At 44.7% G+C, this 21598-nt stretch overlaps 1 protein-coding gene across 1 annotated transcript in view; it reads left to right on the forward strand.

The window, feature by feature from the left end:
* HTR4 (5-hydroxytryptamine receptor 4) overlaps positions 1-21598 on the forward strand; it is a gene marked incomplete at both ends in the record, with an annotated part of 122412 nt that overhangs the window by 23978 nt on the left and 76836 nt on the right. Inside the window, 2 exon segments of the mRNA XM_084295407.1 lie at positions 12461-12483; positions 12487-12542. Of these exon segments, the coding sequence (XP_084151533.1) occupies positions 12461-12483; positions 12487-12542 (79 nt within the window).

Below are 21598 nucleotides of genomic sequence, written 5' to 3' on the forward strand. Positions count from 1 at the left end.
GCACACCACTATACCCACTGTCCCTCAAGCTGTGTTCTATGGTGGTTTCCTCTGACCACCACCAGAGAAGGTCTCTGCTCTACATCTCAGTAGGTAAGTGCATGCAATCACCTCAAAGTAGTTCTGTCGCTGCTGTGAAGTGCTTAGAGCAAGTTCTTCCCTAGGTGCACTTGGAGCCTGCGTGCTGAGAAGGTATTATAGCACATTCCCCCTTGCAGCATCTCTACCTTTTCAAAAAGTAATTAACTAATTAACCTTTTGACTTCCCCTGATGGTATCAGCTTCCTAACCAGAAAAGATAATGGTTTTGTGCTTTATAAAATTTGTGCAGATCTGGAGAATCACTCTTGGGGACTGTGATCATTTTAGCTTCCTGCTCAATGAACTCATTTTTTTTTTTTTTTAAAGTGAGCCAGAGGCAGATCAGTTTAAGATGAATATGCTCAGCTAGTGTTCTCTCTCCAGAATCTGTCATCTTTTAATGGAGTATGAAGAAGTGGCAGCAAAGGCATGAGTCAGTTGGGTTGGTTACACAGATCTGCAGCTCAGAGCTCTGTGGGTTTGGTTTCTGCTTCATTTTTTTAAGTGTCCCATGGAGTTGTGGGATTTCCCCTCCAGCACAGGAGCAGTGGAAAGCTCCTGGCTTTGGTCTGCCCGTGGCATTCAGGGAAGTTCATGAAGAAGTGTGAGCGTGATGCAATGAACTAATGACTTCTGTGAGGTCAGCGTCCTGTGAGAGATGTCTGGTAGCAACAGCTTCACACTTGGGTTAGCCTCTGTCTTAATCCCCTGTGTATGGAGCAGCAAGGGTAGTACTGGTGTTATAGTAGGTCTGTTGGCTCCCTGCTTGGCAGGAGGGGTGATGTCTGTACTCCTAGGCTTTCATGCCAAGGATTATAGTTTTGCAGCTAAGCCTCTGTGAGATGTCCTCTGCTGCAAAGTTATGCACATACCCCAAAGCTTCCCATCAGAGCCCAGTTTGGTCAGACAGAAGTGATAAGGGCTTTTAATGGGTGAGATATAAAGCTTCTCCTAACCCTTTCACACAGCTGAAATCACAGAAGTAATTCAGCACACCCCTGCTGAGTTCATTAGTTCTGCAGAAGTAAATAAAACAAACAAGTACACCTAGGCCAGGAAACATTCTGATTTCTTCTAAAGTCCAGGCCTTGCAGAGCCATAAACAGAGTGGCTGGTTCCCAGTGCAGGGCTTCAAAGCAGGGCCTTGCTTCCTGCTTGTGTTTCACAGGCTACAAAACCATCGCATGGCAGCAATAAAATACAGAGGAATTTTATTCCAGCACCATAAAGTTAGTCATGTGTGACCTCCAGACAGGGAGTGGAACACACCCGCTGTGCAGCGACGCCGTCAGAGATGGGGCAAGAGCCGAGGGCAGTGCAGGAGCTGCGTTGTGGTGAATGCGTTGTGGTGGCAGCTGGGGCGGCCTCCTGTCAGCAGTGTGTGGCATGGGTCCTGCATGGCTGTCTTGTCCACCACAACCCGCTGTCCCCATTGCAGCCCTACTGAGGCAGGGCCAGCCCATGGGTTTTGCAGGCAGCATGGAATCCGTGTGGGGAAGGGAAGGAGGTGAAGAAAGCTTGCTTGCACAGCTGGGAGAGCAAAGGGTAATGCCAACATCGAGTTGCAGTAGGCAGGGGTGACTGCAGGCACTCCAGGGACTGGAGCATAATCACAGAATCACAGAATCACAGAATTTCTAGGTTGGAAGAGACCTCAAGATCATCGAGTCCAACCTCTGACCTAATACTAACAGTCCTCACTAAACCATATCCCTAAGCTCTACATCTGTCCCATGAGGAGAGACTAAGCAAGCTGGGCCTGTTTAGCCTAGAAGAGGAGATTGAGAGGGGATCTTAACAACCTCTTTAAATACCTGAGGGAACAATGTAAAGTGGATGGGGCCAAACTCTTTTCAGTGGTGGCCAGTGGCAGGACAAGGGGTAATGGGTATAAACTGAACCACAGGAGGTATCATTGCCATATGAGGAAGAACTTATTTACAGTTAAGGTGCCAGAGCACTGGGACAGGCTGCCCAGAGAGGTTGTGGAGTCTCCTTCTCTGCAGATATTCAAACCCCACCTGGATGCCATCCTGTGTAATATAATCAGGGTGACCCCGCTTGAGCAGGGGGTTGGCCTAGATGATCTCTGGAGGCTCCTTCCCACCTCAACCACTCTGTGACTCCATGACTTCAGTGCTTGGTGGCAGAAAGAAGGTGGTTCCTCCCACTGCCCGCTCCCTTGGCGGGAGCAGCACATCCACATTCAGGATGAATGCCTGTGTTAGAGCATGTTTGCCACGGGTTGTTCTCTGCTTTGGAGCAGGATAGCCTTTAAAGCAAGAGCTGGAGCCTGCCCTTGCTCAGGCTACTGTGAACTGTAAGATTGGCACTGAGTCACTGCATGCTCACGGTGTCCTGCTGGGCTGTGAGCTAACCTCTGCCACGGCAGCGCTCATCACTGAGTGTAATTCATTTTCAGTAGGAAGGCACTGTACCGACTAATAATTTATTAGAGAACCAGTAAAAGTGAGGATCTCAGGTACAGCTGTGGTATGGACTGTATCACCATGTGCATGCAGAGACAGTGCTGAGTGATGTGATAGTGCTGGGCACCCTGTAGTTCTTCAGCCCTCTCACAAGCCATAGTTTGCCTTCAGTGCCATCATGCCCATGTCTAAGATGAAGTATTCCTGTTTTTCCTAACATATATTGCGCATTTCTCTGCAGTGTGTTCCCCTTCTTAATGGGCAACAAAGAAAATTTAATTGAGTGCAACCGTAGAAAGTAGGTCCACTGCTGTTCTGGGGCACTGATTTCCATACGCTGGTTATTTGCTGCTGTGCTGACAACAGAGGAGCTAGAAAGCATTTTCTAGGAAGGAAAATTTACAGTGGCTTAGGGGAAGTTTAGTGAGCAAAAACAAAGCAGGTAGCTCTGTACAAATCTGTCAAACATATGTATGATTCTCCCAAAAGGCCAGCACAGTACTGCCTGTCCTTTGCATAGCACAATAGTACACAGTACTGCCTTTTAGTCCTTTGTGGAAATAAGGGAGCAATAACACTGTTTTGTCCTTATAAGCACAAAACCAATTGTGAAAGTGTTAAGGAAATCATGCCTCTCTGTTTCCATCTTCACTGCAGATGCACTTGCTGAACTCAGTCCCCTTCCTGCCTTCATGTATTGATTGATCTCCTACCTAATCTTCGTCCTTCTCAGACCCACAGCCTCATGCTGGATCCTTCTGTTGGCTTCCTATGCTGAGGGTTTGATATGGCAATGAAAGACTTGGAGCATGATAGTTACCAATTGAAAGTAATTGCTAAAGGTGAGAGCGGTGAGGTGCAAAATTTCATAATACTAATGTCACAGCAAATAACTCCTCAGGTTTTATAGCTGTTTTCTCTCCTTGGAGCTCTTATACAAACACAGCTTGGTACACACAAGGATCTCATACAGATGTCTCCGGAACAGAACAAAGTCACCCTTGAACAACCCATAGAAACTTTACTGCTGTAAATATAGAAGAAAAGACAAGTGTTTGTTTGCATTTCACCTTACTGCTATCAAGAACTCTAAAATAAATTTTGCTTCAGTGTTCCTCAAGAAGCTAAAATTATGAAATAAAGAAGAAGAACTTGCTTCATATTTTTACTATCACTGGCACATACTAAATGGCTATGTTGTGCACAAGCAAAAGATACCAATTTATAACAACAACAACAACAACAACAACAACAACAATAATAATAATAATAATAAATAGTATTAATTATTATATATTATATATAACAAATATAATAAGTTATATATTAACACAATATATTAATTATTAATATAACAACAACAACAACAATAATAATAATTATTATTATATTATTAATATATTATTATTATTATTATTATTATTATTATTATTATTATTATTATTATTATTATTATTATTATTATTATTATTATTATGGCCCAAAGCTGAGAATATAATATGACTGAGAAAAGGCCTCAATTTGTGAGACTGTGACTTCAGGATGAAAGCAAGACATGAAGTAAGAGCTCTGAGATCAGCCAGCAGGGCTGCATTTGGCAGAGGGACTCGGATTTGCTGTACATGCTGTCGGTGTGGGACCTTGCAGCTGGGGCCTGGTCTAGGGGAATAGGCAGGCAGACCTGCAGTAAAATCCTTTCCAAGGCCACAACTGTGATTTTGATGTCAGTATTTGTCTTGGCGCTTAAATGTGGAATTTAAACTTCTTTTGCAAGTGTGGAATAACTTTGCATGGGGTTGAGCCAGCAGAAGGGTCGTGAATGCCATGCTGACAGTGGAGAAAAGCTACTCTGTCAGCAGATATGTGGTGATGAGGAGTGTGGTTCCGCTGTGACTTGTGTCTGACATGTAATTTCTGTACTTTTAGTTTTCCCTCTTTAAGCAAAGTGCTGCATCTTAACCTGCTGGAATGACATTTGTTGAGAATCAGTTCTTCAATCTGTCTCTGACAATGGAGAGACTTCTTAGCAGCTTGATCCACTGTGGGGTGAAATGGAAACAGCAATGACAGCAAAGGAAGAAGTACTGTGGGAGGGGGCAGCACCTTTATCAGAAGTGGATGTTGGAAATGAAACTACTTTATGTAGGAGTGAAGTAGTTGGATCACTCTGATATCTCTTGCTCCTTTTGGTGTTGTCATGGGCTGAAAGAGGATATTCTCTTGCAGTACTTAGTGGGTTTTGGACTACTCTGCAGTGGTGAGCAAGCATTTATCTTTGGATCAGGATGGTTGTCACTCCACAGTACCAGGGAGTGAAGGCCAATTTTTACTTTGCACTTATAAAGAAAAGAGTGAAGTTACAGAATCACAGAATTTCTAGGTTGGAAGAGACCTCGAGATCATTGAGTCCAACCTCTGACCTAACACTAACAGTCCCCACTAAACCATATCACTAAGCTCTACATCTAAACGTCTTTTAAAGACCTCCAGGGATGGTGACTCCACCACTTCCCTGGGCAGCCTGTTCCAATGTCTAACAACCCTTTCGGTAAAGGAGTTCTTCCTAAGATCCAACCTAAAACTCCCCTGACGCAATTTAAGCCCATTCCCCCTCGTCCTGTCACCAGGCACATGGGAGAACAGACCAACCCCCACCTCACTACAGCCTCCTTTAAGGTATCTGTAGAGAGCAATAAGGTCACCCCTGAGCCTCCTCTTCTCCAGGCTGAACTATCCCAGCTCCAACAGCCACTCCTCGTAGGACTTGTTCTCCAGGCCCCTCACCAGCTTCGTCGCCCTTCTCTGGACTCACTTGAGCACCTCAATGTCCTTCTTGTAGCGAGGGGCCCAAAACTGAACACAGTACTCGAGGTGCGGCCTCACCAGAGCCGAGTACAGGGGGACGATCACCTCCCTAGCCCTGCTGGCCACACTGTTTCTTATGCAAGCCAGGATGCCGTTGGCCTTCTTAGCCACCTGAGCACACTGCTGGCTCATACTCAGCTGACTATCCACCATCACTCCCAGGTCCTTCTCTGCCAGGCAGCTCTCCAACCACTCATCTCCCAGCCTGTAGCTCTGCTTGAAGTATAGTGATATGTCCAATTCTTCTCAGAGCAAGTGACAGAAAGAAATGGAATCTTTTCTAATATCCTTCCCCTTCCTCTGTACTGCAAAGAGCAGTACAACAATATGAATCTGTAGGTAAAATGAATTGGGCTTTTCAGACTGCTCAGTCCACCCTCAGCACTGTTTCACGTAAGTTGTCACAAATGATGAAGCAGCACAGTCCAGCAGTGTAGGATATGGAGGTGCAGGTGTTTCAGAATGACTCAACTTTTCTGTTGTCATCAGCTCAGTGGTGACAGAAACTGGAACTAGATGTGGCTTGAGTGGGATGGGAATAAATTGAATAAAGAATGTGTCAGTGCCTCTTGCAAGGTGCTGATTAACTGAGAAATGTCTCATAAGAGTGGCTTGGCAGTTGCTGTTGTCTGGTGGGACACTTCCATCTCTATGGGACAGAGCAAGGTTCCCAGCAGCAGCACCAGCCAGGGCCACCAGTCAGGTGAGGGAGGAGAAGAGCTGTGCAGGCTGCCAGCTCACTCGTGGTCTCAGCAGTGAATTCTTGCTTGATACCTTACAGCTACCGAGTAAAGGATCTCTAGGGTCCATAAAACTTGTTTGGGAAGATGTATAGGTTTACCCATGTCCTTCTTAGGATTTTCCTGCCGTACACCCCATGACTGTGGAGGTGGGGGGAGAAGGGGCAGAGAATTATTATTCTTGACAGATAGATGGGTTCTGCTTCCCCTGGAAGCTGTCAGCACAGCCTTGCTGAGACTTACTGCTTTGCCCATGTCTGAGCCAGTCTCTTGTGCAGTCAGTGATGACTGGGACTCATCATCCACATATGGTATATCTGCTCTTTTTTGGTAGCAGCGATTAGTAGAGAATAAAATGAGTTCTTATCACACAAAAGGAGTCTATGGAGCTGTCACATCAAGCTTGCTGGAGCTTCTCTGCCCAAATCTTTTTCCATTAAAAACTGTTGAGCTTTGCTGAAGTGGTAAACATTGCAGAGAGTACTGATTTCAGTGAAGTTTCTTTGGGGGAGCATTTTTTTGCAAGAGTCTTTTAGCTTAAGAATTCCCTGTTTTTTTTTTTTTTTTTTTTTTTGTTTTGTTTTTTTGTTTTTTTTTAATTCTAAAATAGCATTAAAATGTGTTAAATTCTCTCTCTCTCTCTTTTTTTTTTTTTTTTTTTTTTTCCCCTGATTTCCTTGTTGCTTAACATTGCTTAACATTAGGATTCATTACATGGTATATTGCTGCCATTTACTTGTTTTAAGAGTGATACGATCAACTAAAAATTCCACTTAGTTCTAAAAATATAGAAGAAAATAGAAAACTTCAGTTATTATAGATGTCTATGGTAACATGATAATACAGGTTGCATGTAACTTCAGTATACATTAAAATTATGACTTTTCGAAAAAAAAAAAAAGGCAAACAAAATGATTCCAAACTAGAATTCAGAAACAAATATCACTGAAAAGTTTTTCTTTCATTTTGCAAGAGTTGCCAAAATTATTTCTGTGCTGGCACCTGAAAGAGCGAAACCATTCGATTTCTCTTCACTGCCTGCTTTTAGCCCCTTATCATGCAGGCTCTGGAGGAACATCTGCTGAATGTTGGCCTGGGGTGCATTCTGCAGTCCCTAGACTGATTACCGTGAGCATTTCGTTGCAGTTCCTGGTACCAAATCCAAAGAAAGCACAGGCAAGAAGACAGATTTGGAGGAGTATTGGCCATGAAGGCTCAGCTTGCCTCTCCTGTTGAGCCAGCAGAGCCGGCCCATGTCTGAGCAGGAACCTGTGTAGAAGCTAGGCACCAGGTTTTTGTGAGCAACGAGACCCAGTGCCCCACTCCAATGGAAGCTGGGTGTTCGTGTTCATAAAAAGGAGCAGCTCCGACCTGGCTGCAAGCACGTGCACAGCTCCATGTGCCAGTGATCGCTGTGGTACAACAAAAGCAGAGATGCTGTTTTGTGCTGAATGGACTATGTCTATGATGGGCTGGATGGCATGAGGGCTGTGATAGGAGGTCATTATCTTTCTGAGGACAGCTTCCTAATTGAGTATGAGTAATCACTTTAATAACAAAGATTAGCACCAGGCCCTCTATGTGAGGCAGATACATGTATATTTACAGAATAAGTCTTTGGGAGATTTTGTATTATATGGTATTGACATCATTTATAATGATCCAATTATAATAAGTCTCACCACTGTGGTGTTGTGGAGAAAGACAGAAGAAAAGGAACATCCAATTTTAAAGTCCATTATGGAAAAGCTGACAAAAGCTAAATAATGTCATTGTTTTGGGGTCATTTATTATGTGTTCATTATATGCTTCAACTTAAGGGGGGAGGTGAAAGTCCAGGGCTCGGTACTGGGGCCAGTCCTCTTTAATATCTTTATTGATGATCTGGATGAGGGGATCGAGTGCACCCTCAGTAAGTTTGCAGATGACACCAAGTTAGGTGCATGTGTCGATCTGCTCGAGGGTAGGAAGGCTCTGCAGGAGGATCTGGATAGGCCGGACCGATGGGCTGAGGCCAACTGTATGAAGTTCAACGAGGCCAAGTTCTGGGTCCTGCACCTGGGGCACAACAACTCCAAGCAAAGCTACAGGCTGGGAGATGAGTGGTTGGAAAGCTGCCTGGCAGAGAAGGACCTGGGAGTATTGGTGGATAGTCGGCTGAATATGAGCCAGCAGTGTGCTCAGGTGGCTAAGAAGGCCAACGGCATCCTGGCTTGTATAAGAAGCAGTGTGGCCAGCAGGTCTAGGGAAGTGATTGTCACCCTGTACTCGGCTCTGGTGAGGCCGCACCTCGAGTACTGTGTTCAGTTTTGGGCCCCTCACTACAAGAAGGACATGGAGGTGCTCAAGCGAGTCCAGAGAAGGGCGATGAAGCTGGTGAGGGGCCTGGAGAACAAGTCCTACGAAGAGTGGCTGTTGGAGCTGGGATAGTTCAGCCTGGAGAAGAGGAGGCTCAGGGGCGACCTTATTGCTCTCTATAGGTACATTAAAGGAGGCTGTAGTGAGGTGGGGGTTGGTCTGTTCTCCCACGTGCCTGGTGACAGGACAAGGGGGAATGGGCTTAAGTTGCGTCAGGGGTGTTTTAGGTTGGATATCAGGAAAAAACTTCTTTACCAAGAGGGTTGTTAGGCATTGGAATGGGCTGCTCAGGGAAGTGGTGGAGTCACCATCCCTGGAGGTCTTTAAAAGACGTTTAGATGTAGAGCTTAGTGATATGGTTTAGTGGAGGACTTGTTAGTGTTAGGTCAGAGGTTGGACTCAATGATCTTGAGGTCTCTTCCAACCTAGAAATTCTGTGATTCTGTGATTCTGTACTAACAGCCTCTGAAATATGGCAGGTCTGTCCAGTGCAGTGGTGGGGTGCTCCAGATCCTGGAGGCAGCATAATGCCTAGTGTCCCAAATGTTCCTTGGTTCTACAGGGGAGAAGATAATGTGTTTGTGGTATGGAAAGGAAGTTACAAATTATAAGTTTTTTTTAAGGGCTGTAAGTTTTAGGAATACATAGACAATTACAATAAAATAATAAATGTTATTTGAGGTGAAATGCAAGAAATATGGTCACTGACTGTAACACAGTATATGGCATAGTTGCTAGAAGTGCACACAACCACAAAGTGATACACAGGTGGTTATTTTTATACAATAGTCTGAGTTGATCAAAGGCCTTAAGGCCTTCATTTTTTCATATTTTGTAACAACAAAAAAAAATATTTCTACTGTACAAGAAAACACAAAGAAGGAAAGAAAATATTAATGGAAGCCAAAACCACTTTGATATATCCGTCTCCTACAAGTTGTGACTGAAGGACCAGTAACTCTGGTGCCTACACAAAAAACTGTGTTTTGATGAACTGGTAAGAACAGTCAGAATTGCCCACCTATGCTGCAGTAGTGGCCTTTGCTTGCTTTGGAAAGTTTCTCAAGAGACCTCTTAAATCCTAACACTGCAGGGAGCACAGTGGACAGGGATAGTGCAGACAGGTGACATTTTTTCTTCTCTTATTCCTACCCTCTTGTCTTGTGACTCCCACACAGACATCTTTCCATTGTAATTCAGAACTGTAACAGGCATAAACTGCAGCTCCAAACCTTCCCACTGTGACCCTAAATGCTAAAGCCCCTTTTCTTCTGCAAGGGAACAATTTCCCCTGAGCCAGAGTCATCTACATCTGGTCGGATACTCCTTGTGGAATATCCGTGCTATCTCAATGCAAAGATCAATTTAATATCTTATGTCCAGGGTCTGCTTGTACCCTGCTCTGAGTCATTGCAGTGGGGTTCAGCCAACCTCTTCGTGCCTCAGTCTCCTCCAGGGTAAACCAGACAGGTGACGTGTTTTTGAAGGCTGGTGTAAGGCTGAATTGAGCAGTGTTTGCAAGCTGTTGGCAGGCAGTGGAGGTGGGTCAAGATTTCCTGTGTTTTGACTACCATTTATTGAGTGTTTTGTTTGTTTAAAATTTATCAATTCTGAGTTGACGAGACAGGGGAGGAAGGGCTCCTGTTTGGATTTGAAATGAAACACCATATCAGGCTCATTCTTATGCATTTCCCTCTGAATTAATTTCAATTAATTCAACTCATATTCTAAATGAGTAATTTCAATTTAGTGGTTCCATATGCCTCTTTGGAGATTAAATAGTTAGTTCTTTTTTTTTTTTTTTTTTTTTTCTGGCCATTAGTTTGAGATCAGGGAAGAACATTGGTTGCATTTTTACATCCCCAAAGACCATCTTCCAGGATATTCTTCCTGTGTCTTTGACAGGCAGCTGTCCCAGCAGTCTGCAAGGCATTATATTCCATGGAAAAACTCCAGAGAAGGAGGAGAGGAGGGGGTATTATTTCCCCTCTGGATTAAAATTGGAGGTCATTTCTTAGGGATGCAGAGGTGACTTGATGAGAAATGTTAGACTTCCACTCCATTTTGCAAATATAAGTGTGTAAGTAGTCTTTATATATTTTACTCAAGATAGAACACCCTCTTGAGTAAGTTTTGTTGGCAAAACTGTGCATAGACTATACCTACTGAAGTGCTAATTATGGTAAATGCTGAACCAGGCCTGGATTGTGGGTGTTCATTTGCACAGTGAACCTGGCATCGCATTCAGGAAGTCTGACTCAGTATTACTACAATCTTTTCTTTGAATCTAAGTAATCACAAGACATTATTTCCATTTGAGTTGTTATTAGTAGGACTATGGTGGTGGCATTATCCTGGCTCTCTAGAGAAGCAATGCAAGGGGCAATCAGCAGTCAGAAATGCTCACACATATCACACATTTTTTCCACTGATGTTTCCACGGCAAACACCACACACTTGTTATTTGGATGGTGTATTCATTTCTTTGGACTCAGGATAGATTTTTGATAGAATTAAAACTCCCATTAATATTTATATCAGTGTTACTGTGAGTAAGCACGCTTATTTTAACTTGAGCTGCAAATCAGTTAGTTCCTTGTAATTACAGTACCGCTGTTAAGTATTCAAAGGCTATACAATATAGTGTCACGGGAAACCTATTTTAATTTGGTGGTAAGTCAATGTTTTAATTTAAAAAACAAACAAACAAACAAAACTAATTTACCAAGCGTCTTAGCTTGTCTTTTCCCAGCCAGGTTTTGCAAGCCCTCTTCAATTGATTGTATTTAAACACCTTGTTTTGTCTTTGAAAGTTTGGAAGTTATCATGAGAAGTCTTAGGTCCAGTGCAGCTTATAAGTGTGTATCTCATCATGTGTCACTTTGAATAAAAGTGCATGTATGAACATAGGCTGGAAGAGGTTATTTATATCACAGTGCAGCTTCTTGGTCTCACCAGCATTGCAATATACTATATTTTCATCAACTTCATTAAAAGTTTGTCTTGTAGAACAAGTCTCAAGAGTGGTGCATATATTTTTGATTTATGATGCTTGCTTGCATTTATTTTTAGAATTAAAACTATTTTAACTCTGTAAGTCTTTGAAAAAAAATATATATTTATATGGATCCCCTTGAGGTCATTGGGATTTTCACTTGCAGGAAGACAGGATATGTTGGTCATTGGTATTTTTGTGTGTGCCCTTTCCATGCCAGCACCTGAAGCTAACTGGGTGCAGCATAGTATGCTGTGTGTACTGGTATAAGAAAGCCTTTGGGAGCACATTGAGCATCTCCTGCGTGTCCTCTGGCTGAGCTCTGCAGGGTCAGGTCCATGCTCACCGTGCTCGTCCAGCTGTGTTCTGCCTCATACTGAGCTAGGTTCAGGATCAAGACAGGACATGGTGCTGTTCGGCAGCTCAGGAATCTTCTCACGTGCCGCAGAGCCTATGGGGAAGGAGTCAACGCAGGGAATGCAAAACCACATTTCCCTCAAGCACCAGTTAGGCAAGACCACTAAAACCTTAACTGTGTTCAGTATGTCACACTTAGATGACCATGGAGTGGATTAAAGATTCATCTGAGCTTCCAGTTGAATACCTGTCTTCCGTTGTAAAAACAGAAATGTTACTTTCTGCAGTGCCAGTGTCCCGGTTGGCCCCGAAGCCCTCTGTTAGCCCTAGGTTCTGTGTGGATGGGTGGTGTATGCACAGCCCAGAGGGCTGCCTGTCACGTCAGCTTGGCTTCCTGCCTCCAGGCATGCACATCAGAGCTGTGGAATACAAATACGTGCAGGCAGACAACAGAAAGTTGTGTTATGATAGCTCTTTGCAATTGTATGGTTTTATTTTGACATGTGCTTAACCTCTATCACGAGGAGCCAGGCCAGAGTGGTAAAATGCAGTGTATGGGTGTCTTCACTGGAGTAAGTGTGCACCCATGAAATTCTTCAACTTATAACTGTCCTTTCTAACTCTCTCCGCTGCAGGACAAGGTCTCTACCATGGACATTGAACGCCCAGCTACCTGTGCCTATTGCCTGTGATGGAAGAACTTGATGTTAATGTGAGGTAGGATGAACTGCATGGCTCCTGTACTGCGTCTCCAGCTGGTGAGCTGCAGGGGCCATGGCCATGCAGTGTGTTCGCAAAACTGTGGGGTATTAATTTCTATTTGCCTGTAGGTTAAGGTATCTGCTTGTGCAGCAGTGCCTGCTTTGGGGTTTCCTGGAGCTTCTGTGAGCATTGCTTTGTTATTTGTGTAAATGTAAGATACGGCTTAGTTCCTTGCAATAGGACAGATGAGACCCCAACAAAGACCAGTCATAAGCCCATCTGTGTCTCTTGAAAGCGTGTTCCCAGGGTTTTTTTTGTTTGCTTGTTTTGTGTGTGTGTGTGTGTAATGCTGTAAAAATTTGCAACCCACTCTCTCCCTTCTTATACTGGTGCAAGTAAAAAATGATGTCATATGTCAATTCAAATCCCTGGGCACACTACTGGTATCAACAAGGGACAAATTTTGGTACAGATCACTTTGATCTTGGAAAAGTGGTGCCAACATAAAATGTTCAAGAGGCCTGGATCCTGCTTGCAGCTGTCCTCAGGCTGTGGGGCTGGCACTGGCTCTGCCACTCTCCCGTAGGTACAACCTGCAGGGTCTTTCTGCAGGACTAGGATTTGTCCCTTTTTGTCTTGGCCTTTTGACTGGCCCAGCAGCCACTGATGTTGAACTACTTGGGGAGCTGAAGGAAGCCCCACCAAGCCCGCTTTACACAAGGACGTGAAGCTTCTGACCAAACTCAGGCTGCTGGCCCAGACATCAGAGGAAGCAATGGTCTAGTAGCAGCAAGGGGTGTATGTTTCCGTAGAGAGATCTCTTAAACTTCTGTAGGGAATATCTTTTTGATGTCTCAGGTTTTTAATTCCAGGAATAATTCTTCACCTTCCCCTGCCTGAACACTCAGGTGACAAGTGCTTATAGAAAATGGCACTGATAGAAATGTAAGCACTCCGATCTTCCAGAAAACTATTCTCTAATGAGTTACTGAGGACAGATCAGGTGGAAACAGTAAAGAAGAAGGGGAAACAAACAGTGTCTTGCCCCTCAAGAAGATCCTGTTATCACAGCCTTCTAGCTCCTGGGCTTGAGGTAGGGACATGCCTCTCTTCAAGCAGTGTCCCACTCTCTCCAGTTGCATGCACAGAGGGAGATGACGCATCCTTAAAGATGACTTCTTAATAGGGCTCCTCAGAGCATTATGCTACCAAAGAGAACATCTCTGGTCTTGATTCACCTACTCAAGCATCAGGAAAGTCACCAGTAACTCGGGTTGCTGCTTTAATGCACGCTTAGCAGGACACATTTATAACGTTGTAATCAGTGCCGAGAGGTAATGTGTTTTGCCTAATGAAATTTGTCTTGACTCTCTAATACCAGAAGCGTAGTTAAACGTGAAGGCTACTGCAGTTTCTCTGTAAAGGGAATAAAGGTGCTGACACCAGACAATTTTCCCTGCAATCTTTTCCTTCCACTAAAGACTGTATGATAAAAATTATATTTCTGACAATGAAAAAAAAAAATCCCCCAATATACACTTAATCATTCATGGAAGTATAATCTTCTATTTCTTCTTTCTTAGAAGGGGCACAGTGAAACAGGCTCAGCCAGTGCGTGGGCACATGCTGGCTACATCAGAAGGGAAGTGACCTTATCTTGTCCCTCTGTCATATTCTTTTCAGTAACGTGCTATTTGCCGCTGGTGGAAGCAGACACTGGGTAGGTCTGACCCAGCATACACATTGAAGCTATCTGCTAGAGTTTTGTAGTTCACTTTTTATAGGAATCAATAGATCATTATCCTTTTTATCCAATTTTTAAATTTTACTTTGTCCTATCAGCACTACTCCTGGCCCAGGCCAGGGTGAGAGGGAAGGACTGCAAGGCTATGGGTACTCTCCTGGCCCTGCCCATGGACACGATGTGATGGTGTCTGTGTGTCCATCCACCCCTCAATCATGCTGTGGCTGCATGAGCCCCTGGCTCTTGGATCTGTACCAACACAGCAACCACCTGCAGTGATCTTCTGTGAAGCTCTAAATAAAATCCCACTCCCAGACAAGATCGTTAAAAGTAACATGAAGTCATAAACATTACAAATTTGAAAATTTAAGCTGATGTTTCCCAATACTTTGCAGCATTCATGCCTCTTTGCAGGTGAATTAGTCCTTTGGTCTGTGCTGGGGCAAGCTGCAGCTTGTGTGGAGTGTGCTCCTTCAATAACAACAACAATAAATGAAGCTGGTTCCTATCAAAATTAGGCTTTCTGAGCATCTTTCCTCTTCCTGGCTGCAATAGTTCCAAATGTGCAGAATAGCCTGCATGCCATGTAAGTGCCTGGGAGGACAGGGGGTTCGGCCCTTCCCCTCTCTGCTGGGGGCTCCACTTTGGTCAGATTGCTGCCAAAAATGCCCTTTGCACAGGCCCAGGAAAAGGTTTTTGAGAATCAGTCCATCTAAAAGATGCTTTCTACTTAGAAAGTGCTGGTGCAGCCAGCTGATTTGGTCTTACCCTGGCAGAGCAGTGGAAACATCAGAGCAGGAAATTCTCGTTGGTAAAATATTTCATCTGACATTGTGTTTAGATGTTAAAAGGCAGCATAAGACATTTCTGGGGATCTGATGAATGAAAATCCATAGGAATTCGAAAGCTCTTTTGAATAAATACTGATTCACCATTCCCCAGCTCTTTTGATGAAACACTGGTCAGACCTCGCTTTCGTTATATTTCAGGAATGTTTTTATTCCTTTGTTCCAGGTGGCTGTGTTTGAGCTATACAGATGCAGTCCTTCATTTTGGTTGCACACACAGACTTCTTCTATGAGTATGATTTTATTGACTCCACACTTTTCCAGACTATGAATTTTTAGCTTTGAGCACTTTGCCTGTTGGCTACCAGTAAGTAGCTGATGTTTCTCTCCTTTATCTGCCCTGATTTGGGCTTTTTTTTTTTTGCTGAGATGTGAAATTCTCAATGTTTTCTTTCGAAGTCAGGGGTTTCCATGCATTGTTTTCCAGTGCTGCACAAAGCTGCATGGTGAGCCCCAGGGGTGGGAGTGCTCAGTTCCCGCTCACTCGCTCTGTGGGGCTCAGAGATCACAGAATCACAGAATCACAGAATTTCTAGGTTGGAAGAGACCTCAAGGTCATCGAGTCCAACCTCCAACCTAACGCTAACAGCCCTCCACTAAACCATATCCCTAAGCTCTACATCTAAACGTCTTTTGAAGACTTCCAGGGATAAAGACTTCCAGGGATAAGATACTCCCATGGAAAGTCCTCAGGCGAAGGGAAGCAAAGCTTGGGAAAACAGGAGGTGCTTTGACAATGCGGAGTCAACAGTGGGATTGATGGAGAGATGGACGGGCTGGCTTTGTTTGGAGCTGAGCCCTGCAGAAACGCATGCTGCTCTTCAGTTCAGAGCAATGTGCCTGCAGCTGTCCTGCTCTGGCCAGCTGGGCTGGCCATGGTGCAGGGCTCGTCCTCCTGCCCTCAGGTGGTTTTGGTGAGGTCTCCAGAGGACTCCAGGCCTTCCAGTGAGGAAGGACTTTACTGTCTGAAGCATTGCAGGCAGATTCAACTTTGCAAGTCTTTTGTTTATGTGGAAAAAATTGGTTATGTACTCTACAAAGGCTGCAGTGTGAAGTTAGAGACACATTCCTGGAAATTACAGACAGCCTGCTTTGGGACTTGTATTTATCACAGCCGAGGGGGGTGGCAGACCTCATTTTCTTTAATACTAGAGCTGAAAAATAAATGCCCTTGCAAGTATTTCCTATTTATATTTTATAGGATTTTTCAATTTCTTGTAACTTGGTGATTGTTATTGCACACATTTATTATATGCACTGGGTTAATGAGATGCTGTCAAGTGGTTAAAATGAAAACCCAAAACCTTGAATGGGCTATAGTATGGGGAAAAAAAAAAAAAAAAAAAAAAAAAAAAGCTTTTCTCTTTATTTCCTTCTTTTCAAGCAAATATATAAAAATATTTGTCAGACATGTTTATCAACAAGTGTACAACAGTCCTTTGCCCTGTCCAGCTCCAGCCAGCAGGCACCCAAGGCACACCATAGGCTGTTTGCTGTCAAGGAGCAGGAGCCCCCGCAAATGCCTTCACCGCTACCCTCAATGGCAAAAGCCTCTTCTACCATCTGGAGGTTATGACACCACTTTGCATTTTCTTTGCCAGACCTGATGCAAGGGGCTGCTTGGAAATGCTCCACTGACATCCTGAAAACTGTTGGCTTAAGTTTTTAAAAAGAGCTTTTGGCACAGGCAGGCCCCAGAGTAGTTTACAGGAGTGCAGCAGATAGGGAAGTTGCAGCTGATGACCAGGAGTAATCTGAACACTTTTCAAAGGACATGAACTGATTTTCACCTCTTGGCTATTTCCACTGGACAAGCACTCTATTTCTGCTAGGATTTTAACCCGGGACTTGTGCTCGGGACTTGTAGAGCTGGGCTGTCTTCCAGTTCTTCTGCCAAACTTTGTGACCTTGGGCAAATCTTCCAGCCTGCCTGAGCACCCCCACTGTGCCCAGTGGAGTCCCATATGGGCTCCAGCACCACAGCCCTGTGGCTTCCCAGCAGGGGAGGCACAGAGGAAGGGCTGGGGGGCATTCACTGCCCAGCTGTGGATCTGCCGGTTCTTCTCACCCTCTTGGGCAACCAGGGGAAGTCCCTGCTGTTGGGTACGTGTGAGCATGGTCAGAGCTGTTCTGTCTACTGCGTGCTGAGTAATAGTGAAGTACACCTCAGGTGTCAGGCAAGGGCTGCTATGCTCCTGAGAAATAAGCTTTTGGAAAAAACAAAACAAAACAAAACAAAAATGCTAGAAAGTTCAGTGCAAGCAAATAGTTTTTATATAAGCCTTTTTATTGTAGCTGTTGGTGAAGGTAGACTTCCTTTCCTAAATTAACTATGGAGAAACAATGTATTATTTCAGTTTGTCACAACAGTAATTGCTTTTTATTTTGAAGCTGAGCCCCCAAAACAACCGAATTTTAGATTGATGTTTATTGCTTCTGAACTTGGCTTTATCAGCTTTAGTTCTCTGTTTGCTGAAGGTATTTTTGTGGCTTGAAGTACTCTGAAAAGTGCAGAGCCCTTCAGCAGAACTGTGTGGGGTTCATTAATCTTGTCTTGACTTTGAGAAATGAGAAGCAAGGTGAGAGAAGAAGGAATCAAATTGGTTGAATTAGTTGTTTGGAACCAAAGAAAACATTCCATTATTTAACCTAGCTGCTGCTCCCAAAGTCCTTGTGCAGAGGGACAGCAGAAGCCAGGTATTTTTAACAGTAGTTGAATTCTGTGATGATCCATGCTGATGAGCTCGAGCAAGTCCCCATCCTGGAGCCTTCCAGTGCTGGTCAGAGGGTGCCCAAAATCCCCTTGGTCCCCTGCTGCCCTTGCTTAGGGCACTGGCAGCAATGCAGGTTGAGACGGGCAGAAGTCAGAGCCCAAGGTGGCTGTCCAGGGCAACTGGGGCTGTGCTGAGAGGCTGGAACAAAATGAGCATCTCCCTTAATGGATGTAGGGAATGGGAAGGTTTTAGAGAAGTTTGTGTGCTGTCTGAGAGCCTTGACAGTGGGAATTCACGGAAAGCAGAGTGTTTAGGATTCCTCAGGAAGGTTGCAATGTGTTTATTCCTATATATACACAAGATCTCCTCAAAACCTTTCCAGCTTCTACACTTTGAGTCATTAAATCATTATTTGTCTCAGCCCTCTGGTCACATTTCTGTTTAGGTGAGAAATACCAGGCTAAATAGGCCAGGATCAGCTTAGAGCACTTCCTTTCCTCGCCCCCTTTCTAAGGGAATATCATCTCTAATACCTCTGTAATACCCACTGCATCCATCCAGAAAAGTATTTGCTCATGCTCTTCTGTGGGGACAGACATGCTGACTTGTACAGATCCCTCTCTTCCCTGCCTGCGTCCCCCAAAAAGAGTCGGTGTGATCAGTGGAGCGCATAAGTGACAGCTGAAGGTTTTCATCCTGTGACATACATGTGATACAGCGCCCTATTCCACTTGCTACACTGGTGTGGATTAGATCACATTTTCTCCTAAGGATATGGCAGGCAGAACAAAATACCAGAAAAAAAGGCAAAGTAAAAACCTGCAGATCCCCTATGAGGCAAAACTGAACTTTTTTGATTTACATCAGTTTTAGATATGACGACGTATGCTATGCTATTGAATTAAATGGCCCATTTTATAAGCAGCCATTCGAAAGAAGGGCACTTTTGGGGTTTTGTAGGCTAAAAAAATTTGTAGGCTAAAAGAACTTTTACTAAAAGTTCTCAGTAGCCAAAAAAGCCCTGCAAAAAGTTCTGTGCCGAATCCTCCACACAACCCAGGCACTGCTCAGCAAGGGTGATAGCTGTTAGCAGCCTGGGTACTTTCTTTATTGAACACTTTTTTCCTCAGTTTCTAGGGAAACACTTTATAGCACTGTATTTATCAGAACGTCTTTCCAAACACCTCCGCCAACACTTAATTAATGGAATTTTTAAGTATGGCTCCAGCTTCTGCAAATCAATAGCATGTTCCCAGGTGGCAGCTGTGGAGCAAGGAGATGAATCTGCTCCGTGAGGTTTGTCGGAGGGTGCAGCGGGGCTGTGCACCATGTCTGCATGTGCTGAGCCCCCCAAAAGAGGCAAGGCTGTAATGTACGGCTGTGATGTTACTCTGTGCTGTTGTGAGGGTGCCCTGAGGAATATACACAGATGAAAGTGCCCTTGACAAAGAGCTGGGATGTAAAAATTAACTTTTTGGTGCCTTTCAGCACAGTCTTTCTTTAGCTTCAGCATCCACCTGCATGGTGGCAACCTGTGGGGATTTGGAGGAGAGTGTAGAGGGCAGCTCAACAGTCCCAAAACCTGGGATCTCCTAGAGCAGTCCTGGCTCTAGGGGTTGCAAAGACAGGCAGTTGCTCTAGGAAGCTGCAGATTGCCGACAGCAGGAGGATGGCCGTGACCTTGCTGCTGTTTTTTGCCCACAAAAAGGCAGGCAGGCAGTACTGCCTGGGGCCAGGACTCTCTCCTTGTGTTTTCAGGCCTGACCCTCACCGTTAGGCTGGCAAAGCTCCATTTGTCTCCATCTCTGGGTGTTCTAGAGCCAGCCGTGGCTGGAGGCTGTGAGCGACGAACCTGGAAGAGGAGGACAGGTGTCTGGAGAGGGGTTGCTGCCAACCCAGGGCTGTGCGGGAGGTGCAGGGCCACAGCCTGTGATATTGGCGGGGCTGTGTGTCACTGTAACAGGGCTGTGCGTCAAAACTAAGCAAACTTGTAGGCAGAAAGTGAATGGCTTTTACTCGCCACTCAGTTAAAATTCCCTTTGGTTTTATGGAAAAGTGCCAGAAGACTGTCCTGATGTCCCGGGTAGACATCTCCTCTGGGATGTGGCTTTGGGAATCGGAACTGCGGTGAGCTGGTACCAGCTCCAGATCCCTGCTGTGGTAATGTGTGCGGCTCCAGGAGCCCTCTGTCACTTTATGAAGAGCATTTATAGTATCTCAGATATGAAAGATACCATATCAAAACACGTTTATTTCTATTTTCGTGGCTTAAGGCCTTAAGTTAAGGCCTGATATGGGTTGGGATAAATGTTGATAGACTATCACCTTGGAGCAGAGTGCATCTCCTGGGCAGATAAGAACTGTACTCCAACTCTTACCTAGTGCAGCCTTTCCGCTGTTTGGTTTGCTCTTATTGGGGTGATAAACACACAGCACATTCATTGTTCCCTGGCCTGGCAAACAGTCATAGACCTGAACCTCCATCACCATCTGAGCTGTTAACCTAGGACTTGCTGTCACCTCTCCTCTGCCTTCCCAAAGGCAGAACACGATGAAATGAAGCTGTTCTCTGAGCACAAGTTTTGGCATCTGATGGACAAGAATATAGGGAGCTGAAGTTTTCAGGGAGCATTGAGCTGTTTCAGGGTGAATCCAGTGTAGGGCAGGTTTAAAAAGACACTAAAATCAGAGATGAGGGAATGCCAAAAAATGTATGAAGGCAAAGGGTTCCTTCTCATACGATGGGGAGATAAAGTGCTGTAAGGCTGTGATCACCTGGGGCATGTATGCAAAAGGACTTGCAAAGAGGCACATTCAGCTCTTGCACTTTTATGGTGTCCCTGAACATGGCATGGGGTAGGAATTAAATGATCTTAATGTTCCTTCCAACCTGAACCACTGTGTGATTCTGTGATTTTGTCCCTCACTACAACCCAAGTAACTGGAGTCCAAACTGCTCCATGTCTGAGCACAGGAACGGGATGTGAAGGGTCTTCCTGTTACAGGTGGCTTCTTGCAGTTGATCCAGCTCTGCTCCCCTTGCAGTTGGTTGAAGCTTAGCATGACCTCATGTAACTCAAGTCCTTCCCAAGATGTGGTGCCTTGATCAATAATTTGATCTGTGTGCCAGATGCCCTTATTCTTCCTGTCTGAAGAATGGTAAATCTGGAAAGATAAAAATAAGTAAGATGCCCTTGCAGAAAAGCCCTTAGGAACAATCTCAGCACTCGCCTGCGGTGCTGGGGACAGGAGCCAGGTTTCCAGCTCTGTGCTAGAATACCGATGATAAATAAATCAGCAGCTGACCTTCTTACCGCACTTTAGCATGGCTGTAATCTCAGAGAGAAATAAAGGAGAAAGAAGAGGGCTCTGCATGCTGCTGCTGAGGGATGGGATGGGGTGGGCAGGGCACTTTCAAATAGTTGGTTATCCATCTGTTGATGGGTCAGAGTGCAGGAAGGTGAGGGAACCAAGCAGGTCTTTTCCCCTCCCTGGGCGCAGGAGCTTGTGCCAGCATGAGAGCAGTGGGAGCATGTCACGGCTGTTTTCCAGTCCTGTCTCTTCTAGGGAGTTTGTCTGCCCAGGGTGGACAGATCTTCCTCACTTTTCCAGAGCCTCCAATGTGTTAATGCACCCAGTATCTGCTTGTTCATTTGCTGTGTGAGTTTCACAGTCTTCTCTCCCCATGGGAATACTGGGTCACTGCTCTAGCATGGCACCAGCTAGATGTAAAAGCATACTTCAGTGATTATAGCATTGGGCAAG

This window comes from Netta rufina (assembly GCF_964035555.1).
Source record: "Netta rufina genome assembly, chromosome: 14".
NCBI lineage: Eukaryota > Metazoa > Chordata > Aves > Anseriformes > Anatidae > Netta > Netta rufina.